The sequence below is a fragment of the Microtus pennsylvanicus genome, chromosome 13, assembly GCF_037038515.1.
Source record: "Microtus pennsylvanicus isolate mMicPen1 chromosome 13, mMicPen1.hap1, whole genome shotgun sequence".
In the NCBI taxonomy this organism is placed as follows: domain Eukaryota; kingdom Metazoa; phylum Chordata; class Mammalia; order Rodentia; family Cricetidae; genus Microtus; species Microtus pennsylvanicus.
In genome coordinates, this window is record NC_134591.1 from 82,908,665 (window position 1) to 82,928,627 (window position 19,963).

General features: G+C 52.2%; 1 protein-coding gene across 4 annotated transcripts in view; it reads right to left on the bottom strand.

Moving 5' to 3' along the window:
- Positions 1–19,963, bottom strand: part of Prkcz (protein kinase C zeta) — a 109,603-nt gene continuing 89,640 nt past the window's right edge. For all 4 annotated transcript variants that reach the window (XM_075947120.1, XM_075947122.1, XM_075947121.1 and 1 more), the window contains 8 exons: positions 13,264–13,350; positions 11,620–11,755; positions 11,380–11,467; positions 9,741–9,860; positions 9,189–9,268; positions 8,426–8,515; positions 2,494–2,609; positions 1–2,363 (listed from right to left, as the gene is read on the bottom strand). In XM_075947120.1, coding sequence (XP_075803235.1) covers positions 2,276–2,363; positions 2,494–2,609; positions 8,426–8,515; positions 9,189–9,268; positions 9,741–9,860; positions 11,380–11,467; positions 11,620–11,755; positions 13,264–13,350 — 805 coding nt within the window. In that variant the 3' untranslated portion in view covers positions 1–2,275. The remainder of the gene's footprint in view (positions 2,364–2,493; positions 2,610–8,425; positions 8,516–9,188; positions 9,269–9,740; positions 9,861–11,379; positions 11,468–11,619; positions 11,756–13,263; positions 13,351–19,963) is intronic.

Consider the following 19,963-nt stretch of genomic DNA (forward strand, 5'->3'; position numbering starts at 1 on the left):
TTTTCATCAAAGTTTTTAATAGATGTGCAAGAATACGAACGACCTTGGTCATGGAGGGCGAGAACAGCATCCACAGAAGGAACGCCGGCCGGCGATGGGCTCCACCGATCAATTGTACAAAACCACATGGTCATGGTTACTGCTTTACAATCGTGAGAGTCACCAGTGTTCGTGAACCATTGTTAAAAGACACGCGCTCTCTTGCACGGAGCCGTTTGCAAACGTTAGGGTATTTCCCACCCCACCCCCCAGTCACATTTCAATACATCCTTCACTTTCTTTAGTTTATAAAACAAATTACTATATATAAAAATCTCCCCTTCTGGTGGGCACAATGTTATTCACACATTTGTACATGAGCAGCCGAACCAGTAACCAGTAAGTCATTTGGCAATAGGGCAGTATCCAAGTATACACCCCCATTTCTAACAAACCAAGGGCCCCTGTGCTGTTTGGGCAAAGGAGCTGTTGCTGTCCCTAGGCAGCACACTGGGAGGAAAGGAGCTAGCAGGAGCCGGTTTGCTCTTGGACCACTCGTGGGCTCTTCATCATAGCAGTGTGGCTCATAGGCAGGTGTGACCGCACAGCCCTCAGATTGGGGCTCCAGCCACTTGGACATCCCCAGGCTGGGCTGGGCACCACTGGGAGGCCCAAACATTGGCTCTTAGGCTGTGTTTGCATTTTTTTTTTTCTGACCGGTTGCTGGGAGTTAGTCTTACTGATGGACACTAGGAGTGCTGGTTGAAAGGTGTCCACGTTCAATGGGTGTTACAGAGCCACCCAGAAGCCTGGGCCGTCTGCTCTGTCCCAGCACCTGGGTGTGGCTCTGATGTGTTCAGCGCCAGACGTGGCGATGGCCTGAGAAACCTGAGTGCATTGGGGCGAGGGCTGCGGGCGGCCACGGGGCAGCATGGCAGACAGCGCCTCTGAGTTTTCATTTTCTCGGACTTCAATTTTCAACGGGGCCGCCAGCCCCCCGAGGCCTGCATGAAGCAGCCATGACTGGACTCCACCCTGCCTCGCGTGGAGATGCCAGGTCTCGCTCTGGCAGGGTTGGGGGTATGTAGGCTGTTTGCTACCTGGGTCAGCCTGGCTCAGGGAGACCTGGGGTACTCCGTCACTGTAGTGCGGCGTCTCTGTCTCCGGCCCACTACCAAGGTGCTTGAATGATGGCTCCTGACACACCTGACCTGAGGACTTAGCTAACCTCTTTCCAGAAAGCCTTGGGCTAGCCTCCTGACTGCCTCTGATCTGAGGAGGAGGATGGCCGAGCACAACAGTTATGGAAGCGGACACGCTTCCTCAGTAAGAGTACAGGATTATGGGTATTCTGTCACATTAAGGCTAGGGTCCGTCACACATGTCTTTAAATTTTTCTAATCTGGAGTATTAGTGATAAAAATATTTTCCAAAAAATCTAATGTATAACACAAGACATCTTGGAGGCACTGGCTAGTGTTTTCAGAAATATATTTTTTTTTTTGCGGATTTAGTTTTCAATTATTCTTTCCCTTTTTATTTATTTACCTATTTATTTGGTTTTACTGGTGCTTTGGTAAGCAATGTTTTAGAATCGCTATAATCCAGTTTCCCCCATCAGAGTCCACGGGGCTGGTGGGAACAGCATCACCAACCTGGCCAGGATGTCACTGCAGCCTTGGACTACCATGGCTAGCTGCGCTGGGTATGAAAATACATGTTAAATATTAACAACAAAACTTACCGGGATTTAGAAAAAAGTTCCGAATCTGTAACAATTCTCGTTGCAGTGCATTCCTGCAGGCACTTGGGTGCCCGTCCCCTGCCTACGTTCTGCCTGCTCGGAACACGCAGCTCCTCCTCACGTGGGGGCTGCGCTGGGGACGTCAGGTGGGTGCCACTCAGAAAAAAGGCAGCAGAGGAAGCTTCGACATCATCGGTACATTTTATTCCTCAGGGCATTACACGCTAACTTTCCTGGAGCGGGTCAGTGCATCGAGTTCTCTTTCTGTGGAAAATGTGCACCTTCGAAATGGCGTGACTGTCTTGCCCTCTGGTAGGGCTGCCACGGGCACAGGAAGCTATTCCTCCAGCACAAAGCCAGCCTCTGGGGCCTGGACACAAGAGACTGCTCTGTCCAGAAGTGCCTGCTGGGTGCCCCTCTGCGGTCTCGGTGGCCAGCATCCCTCCTTGGCTGCTCGGAGCCTCGTGCCCAGCCTGGCATGCATATGCTGTGGTTAAGGGTAAAGTGACAGGGTCATTCACAGGCGTGTCCACAAGGGAGACGCTCATGGCCTCACACGGACTCCTCAGCAGACAGCAGAAGCGGGTTGATGTACTCAAAGCCTTCAAACTCGGACTGGTCAATCCTCTTTATGACGTCCCTAGGAGCACAGGGAGGAGGTGAAGAGTGGCACCCGTGTCCCTCCCTCAGGTACCATCCTTCCCACCAGCCCATGCAGCAGAAACAGGAACCCAGGTCTGGAGCCTTGCAGGGTCGTGCCCGGGACTTACTCGTCATCTGGAGTCAGCTGCACGGGCTCGCTGGTGAACTGCGTATCAAAGTTGTCCAGGCCATAGTCATCTGTGATCTGGGGCTGGAAGGGAGGCAGGGCCTGCTTCTTTTCCAGCTGAGAATATCGACAAGGGCGTGTCAGACAGTGAGATGGTCAGACGGGTGTCAGCACCCTCTGCCCTCTTCTCGTCTTTGTATGCACATACATCACGGAATAAAACGGGAAGCTCAGCTTTTCAACACGCCTGGCATTTCAATGCCAGTCCCGCCCCCATCAAAGTATAGAATCTAGGAGAAAATATTCAATGCCAGGAAAAGTCTACTTCAGTTAAAAAGTGATGGATGTACAGGCCCTGGAGACATGTGCCAGGGGAACAATGTTACTGCCAGTGGCTGGAAGCTTGCTTGCTCTCTCTCTCTCTCTCCCTCCCTCTCCTTATTCTTTTCTTCTCTCTCTCTCTCTCTTTTTTTTTTTTTTGGTTTTTTTGAGACAGGGTTTCTCTGTGTAACTTTGGTGCCTGTCCTGGAACTAGCTCTTGTAGATCAGGCTGGCCTCGAACTCACAGAGATCCGCCTGCCTCTGCCTCCTGAGTGCACCACTGCCCGGCAGGATTGGTTATTTATAATACAGCTGTTCAGCCAGGTAGTGGCGCACACCTTTAATCTCAGCACTCGGGAGGTAGAGGCAGGCGGATCTCTGTGAGTTCGAGGCCAGCCAGGGCTACATAGAGAAACCTGATCTTGAAAAACAAAAATCAACCAACTAAAATATATAGCTGTTCTTCTTTATCAAGCAGGGTCCTTGGGCCACACAGGGGCAACACAGGTAGGGTATTTCTCAGCATTCGGTGCCCAGTGCGAGAGCTTTCTTTCCAGCATTCATTCGGCTCTTCCAGGGGAAGGTGGGTGACAGACAGCTGGTCCCAGAACAATGTATGTATCTGTCCTATGAGCCCCACTGCCCTGCCTGAGCTAGGGCTGCAGGCCTTGAGGAGACTGCATGCATCTGCCCTTGACCTCACATGTGGCTGGCATGGGAGCTGATGTCTAACACTCCTCTAGTCTATCTGATGCTGGCTCAGTGTCTTGGTTATAGCTGCATCTCTGTATTCTTAGAAACAACAAACCTCACCCAACAATGGCGCACAGCATGCATGGGTGGGTGAGTCAGAGAGCAAGCGAGAAAAATGGATGGAGGTGTGGAGAGGGGCTGGATTCATGGCTGAATAAGAGGCTAAGAGCAAGCGAGGGTCCCAGCCTGCTAGGACAAGAGAAGACCCGGGACTGCGTAGCCTGTGAGGTTTGTCCTTGTGTTCGGAGGGTGACTCTTTCCCAGCACTGCTGTGGGCAGGGAGATTAGCAGAGAGTACACGGATGGCACAGGCCATGCTGACTTTTAGTGTCCAAGCAAAGAAATGCCCCGAAGGCCAGGACAGCGTTGCCACCATTGCCTTCTGAAGGCTGGGCAGTGAGGGGAGCTGGTCCTATTCAGTCTTAAGGGCAGGGAGGCCCACAGCAGCTGTGACCCCATTTCCGATGCCCCCACCTGGCCGTGGTTCCCACAACTGCCTGTTTGTCCCTGGAGCCCCGTGCCTGGGCCTTCAATGGGTGGGTGCCTGGGCCTTCAATGGGTGGTCCTTTATCCTATCCCCCTAGATCTTCTTTTCTTTTCTCTCCTGGCCACAGGCACACGCCACGACCAAGGACTCGGTCCTTTCCTTTTTCTTTGGCAGGTTGCCTGGGAAACCAGAGGGTTTTGTGACAGTCTGTCCTCCTACTTGTTTCCCTCTCTGGAGTCTTTCTCCTAGAAGCCTTGGACCTATTATTTTAACTTTAAAATATTACATTTATTTAACTGTGTGTGAGTGAGTGGGCACACACGAGCCAGAGGACGACTTTCAGGAGACAGAGCTCCCATTTCATCCTGGAAGTCTAACCCAGGCTGTCAGCTTGGTGGGAAGTACCTTTACCCGCGGACTGGTCCGGGCCCATTTAATTTGCCCGACAGAGGGCAGGAGTGGAGGCCATCAACTTCCTGTCAGCTCTCACAGGTCAGGTCTCGCTGATGTCAAGAAAGCTTGTTTTAGCCACACTCTGACTCACTCCTCAGGGTGGACTTGCCATGGCACCTGCCAGTAACCCGGAACACAGTAGGTTTGATGGCAGGGGGTAGCAATGCCCAGATGGCTGCTTCAACTCTGTCCGGTTCATGGTGGGTCAGGGATTTAAAGCCATTGGAAAGATCCGACATGCTGTCAAACCATGTCTGACGGAGCACCAGACACGGAGGGTCTGTGGACAGACCCTTGTGGTAAGTAGCCTAGTCAAAGTTTCCAAAGGGAGTCAAGACTTTGCTGTATAGACTCATTTCTCTCAGAACCAATCTACTGACCAGTCACAACCCTGCCTGGGACTGTGTCCAACAACTTTCCCACGGTCTTCATGCTACCATCTAAACCTTCTGGTGGAGACTTGGCAGCAGAGGGTGTGCCGGATGGCCTGTGATGGACTCTGTGTGCTCAGTGGAGCATATGCTCCTATCCTCACATCCCAGAGTGGGGCAGGAGGACTGGCCCCACAGGCCATCCCTGTACCCCTCTGACTGTCTCTCTCTCCAGAGCAGTGGAGGGGGATCGGAGACGAGCCCACGGCTAAGGTCCAGGGAGGACCCTGAACACCAAACTCTAGGGTGGGTGGCCGCTGCTGTGAGGCTTAAAGGCTCTGGTAGCGCAAGGTCACTATCAGGGATGGCTTGCCATGCAGATGGTAGTTCTCAGATCAGCCAGCCACTGGAGTAGGCAGATGTATCTCTGTCCCCAGAAGAGGGTCTCTCTCTCTCTCTCTGAGACAGGGTTTTTCTGTGTAATAGCCCTAGCCGTCCTGGAACTCGCTCTTATAGACCCGGCTGGCCTCGAACTCACAGAGATCCGCCTGCTTTTGCCTCCCAAGTGCTGGGATTAAAGGCGTGCGCAACCACTGCCCAGCTGAGGGTCTCATTTGTATCTTTACCCACTTACATTCATCAAGACCACCCCCCTGGACTTGTCTGAAGCAGAAACCTTGGATTCAGGTGGAACCTTCCCTCCTCCAGTCTGTGAGGACAGCCAGTGTTATGACGATTTGAGCCTGCCATGATGCCCTCTGCCCCATGGCACTCAGGATGGAGGATGGTCCTGGGGGACCTTAGAACAGGCTGTGCCATAGGAACAGTGTTAGTTCAGGGAGGAGGCAGGTGTAGTGGGCTGGCTCCTGCCAGTCTACCAGGCTACTTACAGGGACCTTACCCCATAAATAAGCCATTCCAGAGCCTGGATCTCCTCAGCTCTGGTGTCCCAGAGTCTCAAGTTACAGGAGTTTGGGTGTCGTTCCTGTCTCTCAAAACCCAAGCCCACAAGGGTCAAAAAAAAAAGGGGTGGGGGGAGGACACCAGGGACAAGCCTGGCTTTCCTCTGGCCACATAGCCTTTAATCCCTGAAGGAGACCCATTGCCAGCTGGCTTTGTGTAAATCTTAAGAGAACGGCAGAGGTAGCCTCAGGTCCAGGAATGTGGACGCAGCAGTTACCACCATGGCCGCCCTGATGGCGCTGACAGGAATGGCGCTGGGTCAGCTAGGGGAGGGCTGGGTCGGCGAGGGGAGGAGGGCTGGGATTAGAAGCCTCTCCAGTGCTGTCACGAGGGGCTCACGGCAGGGCCCAGTTCTCCTTGCTGTCCACATCTGTCTCCTCCTTCACAGCACCAGACCTGCACCAGGGACCAGCATCCTGAGTTCCACGGTGACATCTCTAGACCTGAGCTCCCACCTCAGACGAACAGTCTTGACACTGTAATCCCTGGAGCTGTTGCTGGGCTGTGCAGTCCTCAGGTCCTAAGAAGTCGTGGGGTACAGCCCCTCAGGAGGTGGGATACCCAGTGACAGCCTGGACAGTGGCTCATCTGGAGGAAGATCCCCCAGAAAACTAGACAAGAGCCCCAACAGACAGGCCACGCAGGTCGCTCAACAATCTAAGAACCAGAAGTGGACCCTGCCCGCGTGACCACCAGTGGGCGAGTGGACAAACATGTGGTCCATCTGCGCAATGCAACACCAGATAACTGTGAAGGCATGTAACATGTTTATCACCACGACAAAGATGATCCTGGAAGATGCTTCACCGAGCAGAGTGTGCCGTAATGCAAGGTCACCTCCTGGATGGACCTCCTTTCAAGGCAGAGTTGTGAATCAAATCGCAAGACAGAGCACAGTTGGCTATGGCCAGGGAAGGGGATGGAAGTATAGACGTGATGACCCATGGCACGAGTCCGCTGGGCTGGGGTGGAGAGGCTCTGTGACAAGACTCCAGGCCCACAAGATGTACTAAGAACCACTGAGCCATGGGAATGATGCAGAGGAAGACCTCCTCCGTCCTCCCCTCTTGCTGCCCAGAACCACTTGGCTGGCCGGCCTAGAGGCAGCTGGGCTGAAATAAGACACTATTTATACCATATCCACTCTCTTACGGTGAGGCAAGGGTGGGCGGCTACTGATGCCATGTGGGAGGCCAGGGCCAGGGCCAGAGGAAGAACTCAGATTCTACAGGCTCAGAAGGGGCGGGCCATGGCGAGGCAGGCTCAGAGGAGGAACAAGGATGCAGGATTCTCCCTGTACCCCACTCTTAGATCTGACTCCGTGTCAGGTTTTAAAGACTAGGGAGGCAGTGAGCCTGTTGGTAACATTTGCCACTACTGGGCTTGGGCCAAGACTGAGTTAGAAAGAAACCCACAGCTTCCCTCTGATGCTACCAGAGCTAGAAAGTGAAATTAAAAGCTGACAGAATTGATACAGAATTGGTTCTTAAGTATCAAGGCGAGTGAGATGGTTCAGCAGATAATGGTGCTTGGTGCCAAAACTGACGGCCTGAGTTTGTCCCTAGACCTATATCGTGGGAGGAGAGAAGCAACTCTCAAAAGCTGTCCTCTGAGAACCAACTCTCAAAAGCTGTCCTCTGACCTCCATATGACACACCCACACACCACACACACAGACACCCCCCCAGATACACACACACATACACACACACACACCCCAGACAGACAGACAGACAGACACACACACACACACCCCAAGTTAAAAAACATCAATGCACCGAATAGACATTTACACCCAAACAAGGGAGTGAACAAGAGGTTCTGGTTTTGTGGCTCTAGAAGGGCCATGGGTTGTGGGCATCGCCTGTCCTGACCACCTGCTGCCCCTGCAGCCTGGTCCCTCCCCATTCCGCACAGTACGTTAGACACAAACAGTCCTGTAAATAGAGTGACTGGTTGTACCGGGTAGTGGTGGCCTACACCCTTTGATTCCAGAAGCAGGCAAAGCTATGAGTTCGAAGCCAGCCTGGTCAACACACAGAGAGAGAGCTGCAGGACAGCGAAACCCTGTTTTGAAAAACAAAAACAACAACAAACACATGGCTGGTTAAATGATAAGATCCTTTCCCGGGGATTAGACGTTAGTGCTGGTGGGGGCCGTCTGAAAAGGTCAAGATGGGTTTGAGGAGGAGGGTGTCCAGTGTGCCACAGCCAGGCAAGTTCCAGATTTACTCAATGGGTTAGCTTTTATATTTTCCCTCAAAAGGGTGTATTATTTCGACACAGGGTTTCTCTGTGTAACAACCCTGACTGTCCTAGAAATCTCTCTGTAGACCAGGCTGGCCTCAAACTCACAAGAGATCCGCCTGCCTAATATCAGGAATGGACGCGACTCAGAAGCTCAAAGTCTGTGCCTGCTACCCTGCCAGTAACTAGTGATACAGATGGGGTTTGGGCAGCTTTGGGTAACTAACCACACCAAAGAAAGTGCCCTCGGGGCCCAGACACCATTACCAGGCACCCAAGTGCGCACGGGGCCACTCTGACTACGGGCACAATCCATCTCACAGACCCCTGAGGCTTACCAGGTCCCAGTCTATGCTGCGGAAGAAGGCATGGGACTTGATGTCAGAAAATCCAGTCTGCGGCCGGCAGCCAAGCCTCTCTTTGGGATCCTGGGGGGTCAGAGTGCAAATAACGGTGAGTCAGGACTCCCAAGAAAACCCCTGATTCAGCCCCTACCCAACGGGATGACCCAGCTTCCCCCACGGGAGCTCACTGTCTCCAGTCGCCCTCCTGTCCTGCGGGGTGTGACCGTCCCTCTGTTGGGATCCCTTCCCCAAAGGGCTACTTTCTCACTGTTTGTTACGCTAAGTATCAATAAAAATTAAACTCACTGGGTGGTGGTGGCACATACTGTTAATCCCAGCATTCAGGAGGCAGAGGCAGGAGGATCTCTGGGAGTTCAAGGCCAGCTTGGTGTACAAAGAGAAACCCTGTCTTGAAGAAAAAAAAAAGAAGCAAACTTTGGACTCTCATTCTTTTGGGGTTAGAGATATGGCTCTCAGTGGTTAAGAGCACTGACTGCTCTTCCAGAGGACTAGGGTTCAATTCCCAGCACCCACATGGCAGCTCACAACTGTCTGTAACGCCAGTTCCAGGGGACCAGACACATCCATGGTACAACATCAATGCACATGAAACAATAAATAAATAAGTAATAAAGTCTCTGAGCGCAGAGAGCCCCAGTGCCAACGCCTATGACCAAGCACAGAGAACAGCTTCAGTAGGGGGACTCTGCCCACCCGCTCCCTCCCAGAGTATTCTGTCACCACGGCCAGAGCATACCTTATTTAAAAACCCTTTCAGGACATGTGAGGCCTTGACGGACAGGAAGCGGGGGATCCGGATTGGCTTTTCCAGGATCACTGTGTGGATAGAACCCAAGTGAGATGACCCTTGGCAGTATTCACTCTTCCCGGAAGCCTACAGGACTCCTGAACTCTGTCTTTTGGTCCCAGACACGTGGAGGCCTCTGCACCGGTCACCAGAGGGCGCTGAGGGACAGCCCTGAGGGGCATACTAAAGGCCATTAACTCTGGGCAGGAGTAAGGTGTGTGTGGGGTGTGTGTGTGTGTGTGTGTGTGTGTGTGTGTGTGTGTGTGTGTGTGTGAGGGGTGGCTACCAGGGGCCACAGGGAATGAACCTGGCTGGGCAGAGGGGGGCTCTGGCTACATCAGAGCATTCTCCCTCTAGGTGACTGACGGTGAACTATGGTCACCTCATCACATTCTCTGCCGGAGGAACGGCTCTGTGCAGGCTTCACCAGCCTGGGCACCGCCTCCCAACCTCACCTTTGAGAAGGGAAGAAAGGGGGTGGACACGCTGCGGGCCACCAACCTTGGAAAAGGTAATCTTCAGTGTTCATGTCCGGGTTGTCCGTGATGATATCAAAGGGGGAGCGTCCAGCCATCATCTCAAACATGAGGACGCCCAGCGCCCACCAGTCCACGCTGAACCCTGGGGAAAAGCGGGCAGTCACTAGGCGGGAGGTGGCTGGGAAGCTGACACACTCAGCCCATGACTGTGAATGCGCCAAAGGATGCAGCATCCATCTCTGCGGGCGGCTGGACCGCCGGGCATCTTTTTCCTTAGAAACTGCGGAGCTGGCGCGTGGCTGTGACTCCTCCAGCTCACTATGGGTTACCCTGGCTGTTACCTGGCCCGCCAGCTCTGCTGGGATTGCTGCACAAACATGCAGAATGGGTCCAAGAACGAGCCCTGCCTTGCTCTGGTTATTACTGTTGTTGTTGTTGTTATTATTATTATTATTATTATGTGGATCTTGCTGGCCTTCAAACTGTGAGTGCTGCCCCAGGCTCTGAAGTGCATTCCATCATAACCGGCTTTCTTCTTGTTTTCATTTAAGGTTACAAAGTCCTCTTCTCACTGAGGAGCGCAGCTCAGTGGGAGAGAACTCTAGCTTCAATCCCCAGTGCTGCCCAAACAGAACCGGCCGGAACCCACTTCTCTGAGGTAAGAATCAGTTTGCTATAGTCCCTTCTGCCTTCACTACTTTTTCTTTCTTTGCTTTTTTTCAGCTCTGTCCTCGACAGCCTGGCCATCCCTGTGGTCTCTGAACATCTGCTCCACCACACATAGAATCAGGTTGGAACCATGGCTGGTTCTAGACTGGTTTCTGGCTCCAACCTGCCATCTTTCCTTCTCTGGTTCCTGAGCAGCTGCAACTGAAGCAGCTTCTAGGAGCCCAGTCATTCTCTCGGGTCAGTGATCTGCACACGCTGCCGGCACACTCATTTATGGGAAGGTGCATTTATGACTGCTTTCACCAACGCCACCAACATGAGTCAGGGATAGATAGCACATGTCTGTAATCCCGCCTGCGTGACAGAAAACTCTAGGATGCAAAGGTGTGTGGGTGCACAAGCACATACATACCACGTATATGTTCATACGTAATGCACACACACACCTACTGCATGCTATATACTCTCCCCTACCACGTGGATGTATATGTACCTGTATATGTATGCCACCCCATCTCCACACATGGCTATGCATGATGGCTTCCACTCAGCGAAAGAGGAGCAGACGTATACCATTGTCTCTACAGGGTTTCCCAGATCGGTCGCCCTCTGCTTTGGATCCTGACTGGGGGCACTTCTACCATTCCCAAGGATACTTTGATTCTTCTACACACGCATGGCCAGTGGCCGTCAACCTGGGGGCCTGTCTTGTCTTTGTTTCAGGCTCCTTTTCATCCTCCCCACCCTGGCTCGCCAGGGAGAGGACATTGTTCAGGGTCACCTGGTGGGCTTGAGAAGGTATGAAGGGGGTAACAGGCCTCCGGGAGACACCAAGGGGTGTGGTGTGTTGTCTCTGGGTGTCACATGGCCATGGCGCTCTCCCTGCCTATTGTTGACAGGGCGGGTTCCTGCTCCGGGTGAACATCGCCAGGTGGCAGAGACTTCTGTAGCGTGTCTGCCTACATTTACCTCCTATGGGCCCCTGTACTCACCGTATTCTTCTCCTCGCAGGATTTCGGGGGCAATATAGTTCGGGGTTCCACAGAAAGTGCTTGTCGTGTCACCGGGGCCTAGGCCTTCCTGTGGGGACACAGTTATCAGGAGGGTGACCCTCGCGTGCAGTGGCGCCCCTTAGGAGTGACCGGTTATGGGCAGGGGTGCCTTGGCTGAGCTGTGCCCAGTCGGGATGACAAGGGCCGACAGGCAAGGCGGGGGACGGGCAGGGCAGGCACCTTGCACATGCCGTAGTCCGTCAGCTTAATGTGTCCGTCAGCATCAAGGAGGACGTTGTCCAGTTTCAGGTCCCGGTAGATGATCCCTCTCTCATGTAGGAAGTTGAGAGCAATACAGATCTCAGCAGCATAGAACCTGAGGTGGGGGCATTCTGCAGTGAGCAGAGGGACTGTGGCAGCCAGCCAGCCAGCCAGGGAGCTGCCACACACAGAGCCCCACAATGCATCCTGGTCACCAGGGAGATGCAAATTTAAATTATAGTGGGAGTCTACCTCCTAGCCACCAGAATGTCTATTTAACACGACCAGAGTAAGTGGTGAGGACGTAGGAAGCTGGAGCCCTGTGTACCACTGTATGGAATTCAATGAATGAAAAATGTGACCCTCAGAACATGAAAACTGGGGCTGAGTGCAACTCGATGGGAAAGCTCCTGCCTAGCTTCATCAGTATGGTCTCCAGCACCAGAACAAACAATCATGAAAAAGAGAAAGAAGACGTGCTAAACACCTCTACTAATGCACTTGTGTCCAGGGCTGGAGACAGCAGAGGACCAATAAGAACAATGTATATGTGAAAAATGCCATTATGAAGTCCATTACTTTGTATGCTAATTTAAAACACTGAAAGTAAAAAAAAAATTGTAAGCAGGGCCTTAAACACGTATGTTTAATACTATGTCCACAGCGACCCTATTCATAAAGAATAAAATGCGGGAGTAAGCACTGACGGGGGAGTAAGATAGAGGATGCGTGGGTGGGGAAGGATGGCTCATGGCTGCAAGTCTGAGGCCCGTCTAGGTAACAGGAGAAAGAGATGGCTACACAGTGAATCATGGAGACATTGTATCCAGTCATATAGAAAGACAGGTAGCCTGAGATTCCGCTCAGGGAGGACTCTGGAATCAGACAGAGGGAGGGAGGTGCCAGGGCTGGGGATCAGGAGCCTGGGAAGTCACAGGGTACAGGTTCCGTTGTGGGAGATAAAGAGGGGCTCTGTGCATGGCGGCTGTGTGGCAGTGTGGTCAGCTTTATGGCTCTGAACTACCCATATACTTAAAATGTCTGAAATGGTAACATCAATGCTGTGTACATTTTACCATGAGTTTTATAAAAGGCAAGTGGAAAGGCAATAAATGGTTGCTGCTTCTGCCCACTTCCCTCGGAGGGAACCTAGGTGATGATTCACAGGACTTCATGGGGGGATAACTAAAGTGGATAAGAAGGGACCACCCAAATTTAAATCTCCCCAGCCTTCCTTCAAGGCCTGGGCTGCAGGGGAGGTACCAGGACAGTGGGCTGGATGGCAACCGTCCAAGGCCAGAAGCAGGACCAGTGGGTTCTCTCCTGATGCCAGCAGAGACCTGCTGTGCTCTGCCACTGAGAGAGTGTGGGACTTAACAGAGGGAGAAGGACAATGCCAAGATGTCACGACTGTGAAAACAGCCCAGAGGGCCTGCTCTCCTGAGTGGGGGCTTCTGCTCAAGGTCTGGGAGGGGTCAGCTTCCCCAGAGGTTCGGGAATCCCTTACACCATGGCAAAGTCCCATCTTTGCCACCTTCTGCCCAAACTCCACCCTGCTCTTTTCACTGCTGGCATGAGGGAGGGGGGTTCCGCAGGCCATGCTCTCCGTGGACCTGGACCCACCTGGCGTGCTCCTCTGGTAGCTTCCTCTGCCTCTGCATGTGGAACATGAGGTCCCCGCCGTTGACGTATTCTATGACCAGGAACAACCTAGGAGGAAGGAAGGGCAAAGGATCAGGGACCGAAACTGCCCTAAAGCCCGTGCTAGGTTCATTCCAGTCAAAGGCACCAGCAAGGTGGCCAGAGTGAGTGGAACCTCCACAGGGGGTCCCCTCTGGGTGCTAGCCTGCTGCCTTTCAGGGTGATTCCTAAGTACCTACAAGAAGGGGTGTGGGCCACCTAGGAGCTTAGGGGGTCAGCAGGAAAAAAACCTAGGGTGAAAGGGAAGGTGAGGCTAAGTTTGGCATTTGGATCGGTGAGGCATGAGGCATGGGTTCAGATCCTGACATCTGGGGTCCAATACCATGTTGGATGTGAGTTTATCACAGATACTAAGGTAGGACACTGTTTTTATGAAAGAAGAAAGAGACTTAGGTATTTGTTTGCCTATCATTTGTCTCTGTGTTTCCAATGGTGCTAGGTCTGTTTTAGGGCGCACGCAAGGGCACATACACACAAAAAGGCAGAGATGTGGCAGTCCCTGGGGTTAGGGATGGATGAGCAGGTGACCAAAGAAGGAGCAGAGGACTAACAGAGCCTGAGGTAAGAAAAAAGCAAAAAGCTGGGGGCTGTCCTGGAGGTGGGACAAGTCTGGCTCAGATGGTCTAAGGGCACCCACGGGGCAGGTGTGGAAATGTATCAGGGGACATGGCTTAGGGGTTGGCTGTTCTAGTCTCTGCATGCGGATGGACCTCAGGAACGTGTAAATGGGCAGGGCCAGGAACCACAGAGTTGTCTGTCCACCTGGTGAGAGAGGGTCAGCGTGCGTCAGGGAGAAGAGTGAGGAGAAGCCAGGCTGAGCTGAACGGATCTGCCAGTAGCTGGACACGGGGAAGATGGACAAGAATGAGCTTGCCTCAGGGGTGCAGCCTGGCTGCTGGGGACTATAGGTAAGAGGAAGGGCAGCAGGGGTCAGGCAGAGGTCAGGATCCAGCACACAGCCCTCACGTCTCCTCACACTGGCCATGTGTTTTCTTTCACTAATGAGATCTTTGCTGCATTTAATAAGACTTAATTTTCAAAATCCAATTCACAATAATTTCCCGAGATGCCCCGCTGAGGGCACCTTGGGGACATCTGGGCTGGCAGCTCACATGTGCCTGGACTGTTTATCTGCAGTCTGCGGCTCACGGTTTGCAGGCCCACCAGCAGAGGGTGGGAGCCAGTGTTGGAAGGAACAAGCAAACCCTTCACCTCCTGGCTCCTGTAAGGGCTCTCAGCACACACTGGACTGAATGAACCTCGCTGGCTAACTGTGACTCTGCTGTGGGCAGATGCCAGCATTCAGCCTCCAAAGCTTGGGCAGGGAAGATGGCAAGTTAAACCGCGATAAACCACTCGCCAAATTTCAAATTACATACTTAGATAAGAAACAATTCCTAATATGTGGAAATTAGAACAAAAGACCTCGGCACCAGATGAGGAGCTATATAGTTCCCCTAAGTCAGCCCTAGATGTCCTGATCCCAAAGAAAACCTAGTATGCTTGTGTTAGGGCTGAGGACACCTCCTTCCTCCAATCGTATTCAATATTCCAGCCTCTATGGAAGGCTTTTCAGTCTCCTATGGAACCCCTTGCTTTGCCCCCGGGGATTCACAGGCCTGCTGCAGACTACTTTGAAAGTAAAGTTTTACTGAAACATTGTCATACTGTTTATGTATATAGTTGGCTCTTGGTATTTCCGGGGAACTGATTGCATGACCCTCTTGAATGGCAAAATCATTGTTGCTCAAGCCTTGTATGTAAAACGGACCCTCTGCTACAGTGTAAATCAGGTCTGCATTGCTCACAACCCTCAACACAATGAGAAAACCATGCAAATTGTTACCTTGTATTGTTAGGGAATAAAGGCAAGGGAAGTCAGAACCTGACCTGGGGTGCGGTTCAGCAGTAGCGTGTTGCCTAGCGTGCGTGGAGCCATAGCTCCACCCCAGCACCACACGTGCCAGCACATGTTCAGCACAGACAGACGCTCCCCACAGGGACTTCTGACACCGCGGCTGAAGCTGCAGAGGAGAACCCACGGAACACGGCAGAACCAGCGCATGCCAACCGCAGCAGCTTTTCTGTTGCTGTTCACAAAGGCAAAGGTGTTTGTGCTCTGGCCCTTAGAGATGCAGCCTCCCTGGTGTAGACAAGCAGGGCATGCAACCCTGAGCCGCAAAGAAGCGTCAACTCTCATAACCACCATGGCACCATAGGAGGCGGGTCCCGTGATGCTTGTCAGACTCTGCAAGACGCCTAACATCTCAAAACTAGTAGGAGGGATCTCCTCCAGACTCTCTGGACGACCACAAAGCACAGCACGAGTGTTTTTCCCCATACTAGGAATCGCAAACGTAACAGGTCCTGCCATCAGGGAGGGGCCGAGCCCTTCCCTTGGGTGCCAACACTTCTAGCAGACATTGGTGATAATGGTGTCCCATAATAGGGAGAAACTTCAGTCATTTCCAGGAAACACAGGCAAACATCCTAGCCTGGAGGATGTTAAGCTCCCCCAAAAATCGGAAAGGCAGAATCTCTGTCTAGAGAGGCCATGGTGGATTTCTGTCTCTGTGCCGGGGGGGGCTGTCTCTCTTCCTTCCCTCCCTCTCGAGGAACTCACAACACAGACCAAGACGCTCTCTCTGTTCCTCCCGCCTTGGGCTCCTGAGTGCTGAGATGACACCACGATGCCTAACTTTCTTTCACCTATTTGGCGGGGTGTATGCGGTATTTCTAGGGGTGCACTGTCAACAACATGCATGTGAGGGCTGGGGACAACTTTCAGGGGTCGGTTCTCTCCCTCTACCTAGGCTGTCAGAAGTGAGCAGATGCCTTAACAGCTAAGCGATCCTGCTGCCTCCCTGCCCCCTTCTTCCCATTCCTGTCATAAAAGCAGCTGTGAAACTAAGGACTTTGGAGGGGAGGGTTCTACAGACAAAACCTCAGCACTGTTCTCAACATTTTTTCACAGCAGAAATCCCCAGGAGTACCGTGTGGACTGCCCCGTAGGCGACGTGGGTTGGTTTGGGTGTTTGTGGCCATGACAACACAAGGTCCTATCTGCTCCCACAGCTCGCTCTGTATGCCTGGCAGGTACTTCCTGTACCAAGTTCTTCAGCCTCAGATGCTGTCTTGGGCCATGGCCATGTTTCTCAGTCAGGTTGAGGTCAACACCTGAACACAGGCACCTGTCACTGTCCACAGTCCCTTGGTCACACAGCCACACCAACCCTCAAGGGAGACGTATTAGGATGGGCAGGGGTCTGTTGAGGGCATTGCCCTCAACACTCTACAGTCAGATCTCTAACGCTTTTAAGGCCACACCACCGTAGGAAGGAAGCAAGTAATGGCTCAGATGGTGGATATTATCACTTATTCTTAGCGAAACGTGCAAAAGTTTACTAACACCCAGTAGAAACGGATCCGTCCGCACAAGCAGATGGAGGAAGGGTATAAAGAGAAGCAGTGAGCGCCCGGATCCTGGACCAGAGAGTTGCAGAGTTGCAGGCAGTGGCCAAGTCCACTGCTCCCCTCACCAGGAGAGGACCCAGATGGGACCCCGTGAGGACCCCTGTTCCCCAGCAACCTAAGCACCCAGCCCTGACTTGGTCTAGAGGGAAAAACTCATGGCACAAGGCAACGTGGGGACAATCAAGAAGCACCTGGCTGGCTGTTTACTGCCTTGTGTTTTATTCGAACACAACCATGCACATTTTCTTCCTTCCCTCCCTCCCTCCCTCCCTCCCTTCCTCCCTCCCTCCCTCCCTGGTGGTGGGGAGGGGCTTAAAGTAGCCCAGGGAGGTCTTGAACTTTTGATCTGCCTCTGCCTCCAGACTGCTGAGATTACAACTACACACACCACCATGTCTCGCCGTGCCAGTTCTTAACATTTGTCTGTGGCTGTTGGGCCGGAACAAGCAGCCACAATGAAGACTAGATGGCTGAGAAAGTGAAATTGGTCATGAGCCACAGCTGTCACCAAGTGACGTCACAGCCTAGCCTGTATAAGCTATGACAGTCAGGAACACACTTGTCTAATGACAAGTTCCCCAGATCACATCGCTGCTGTCAAGATACTGTGCTACGCTGATTAGTCATTTGAAAAAGGCTGCTAACTCTTGGTATAAATAGGAACAGCGATACAAAAGTTTCGGGGGCCCACACTCTATGGAGAATTCATTTGTTCCCAAAACTATGAGATAAATTCTGCCATTTTCCTGATTATATGGAGAGAGACACAGGCACCAAAGGTTACACAGTCCTGATATCAGACAGTCTATTCATTCATGGGGACCTCATTTCAAGGTCCGGCCTCTGTTCCCAACAGATGAGCTATGCAGATGACAGAGCAACAACGGCAAGGGGGAGAGGGATGTGGAGTGTCAGCCTAGAATCCAGCCGGTGTCTCAGAGAACAAGGAGGAGAGGGATGTGGAGAGTCAGCCTAGAATCCAGCCGGTGTCTCAGAGAACAAGGGGGAGAGGGATGTGGAGAGTCAGCCTAGAATCCAGCCGTTGTCGCAGAGAACAAGAGGCCTAGAGAACAGAGGTGAGGCTCAAACTCCTGCCACACCAAAGACAACCCCCGAGCAGCGCAGTGGGAAGGAGGCGTCAGATTCCACTTCCCTGGCCCAGACAAAGCTCTGTGTTCCAAGAAAGATGTGGACAGACAAGCAAACCCGAAACGGCTGATCCAACAAGAGGATTTTAATCTTGTGCAAAGAAACGGAGCAGGGTGGGGAACGGGCAAACTGACTTAGGCGTCTACAGGGACAGATGCAGGCAGAGCATGCCGTGAACTGTGACTCAGAGGGGCTGGTATCCTCAACACCACAGGATACAAGACACACACTCTTCCCAGGGTCAGAAACAGTGTTTGACAGAGAAACTTTGATAGAGGGACAGGAGAAAGCAACCAAATGGCTTGGGAGAAAGCCGTCATTTAGAAACCCCCAGATAGCAGGGGCAAAGGCACTGAGGAAAATTCCCACACTATCTACCATGAGGTAATCCTGGGCCTGTGGTTCAGAGAGTGCTCACCTGTCATGTATGAGACTCTGGCCTCTCAACCCAGTACCAAAAAGGGATGGGGAGGAGGTTGGCTGGAAAGGTGACTTACTGATTATGAGTATATACTGCTTGTGCACAGGACCCAAGTTCAGTTCCCAGCACCCACATCAGGTGGCTCACAGCCTCTACAACTCCCGCTTCACAGACTCTGCTGTCCTCTGCTGGTACCTGTATGTGTACACACACAGACACACACACACACATCTTAAAAGCAGTTGTAGCTGATAATTGTCATTATTTAAGATTTTCTAAAGAATAAAATATTGAATCTAATAAAGATTGCCTAAAAAAACTATAGATCAATTATACATCACGATAGATAGCAATGAAAAAATCCTTAACAACAGCAAAGTTTGAAAGCATGTCAGACTAATACCGGGCATGGCTATCTCTGAGCATCCAGGGACAACCTAGCATCAGAACCATTTTTGCAGTGTTTAGGTGACACAATTCATTTCAGGAGGCTCCAGGGAGTAAAAATTCAGCCATCTTCAGAACTGGTGACCTTCCAAGGAAATATGCATTCTTTTTCTTTTGCAGGGGACTCCTTTTCATGTCTATCCATATGTGATGTGTTTATACATGTGTACACATGCTTGCATATGTGTGGACACATGTGTGTTTAGAGATCTTAGATTGGTGTTGAACGTCTTCCTCTATTCCTCTTCCACCTTATTCACTAAGGTAGGGTCTCTCAATCAAACCCAGATTTCACTGATTGATACTGCTCCTGTTGGGTCTCTCAGTCAAACTCAGATTTCACTGATGGACACTGCTCCTGTTGCTAGCCAGCTTGCTTCGGCCAAGGCTTGAACTGGAATTGCAGGTGAATGGCCCCAGTCACCCAGCATTTACATGGGTTTTGGGGATCCAAACTTCAGTCCTCTTGGCCTGTGCAGCTTTAACTGCTGAGCCATCTCCCCAGCCCATAAATGCTCTCCTGACAGGATATAATCTCCCTGACAAGATATAACCACCTTTCTGAGCCGTTCACAGGTTCCTCTTCTTGCCCACACTGCCCTCTTAGTGTCTCTAGAACATTCTACCACCTGCAGGACTTCAGGTGGCCGGGTCTAGGATCGGAGGGATGGTTCCTTGTCTCTTACAGCTTGTCTACTGCCGCAGCTCTCCTGGGAACCAGAGCCTGGAGCAACAGCCGAGGGTGGAGCTCGCTATTGTCCCTTCCAGTCTCTCACCCCCTTTCTGTCTGTCTTTCTCGGTTGTTTTTCTGATGGCGTGTGACTGATGCTTGTGGCTAGCACTGTACCGTCTTAGTATTCTATCCCTGGCAGAGGACAGTGCCATCATTCTTGCCAGGCACCTGGAAGGAGGAGAGCCCAGTTGGCATCAGCAGCCTGAGGGAGATGCCCTGTGGGGGAGGCAGTGTCTGCCACCCAAAATAAAAAAGTAGGGGGCGTGGAAGTCAACTCTGGCCTTAACACGCTACCAGCGTACACACACATACGCCCCCCACCCCACAAGGAATCTGAACTAGGGCGTGGCTCAGTAGTGGAGCACCTGCTCTGCAGGCGGGTTTGACCCTCTGCACCA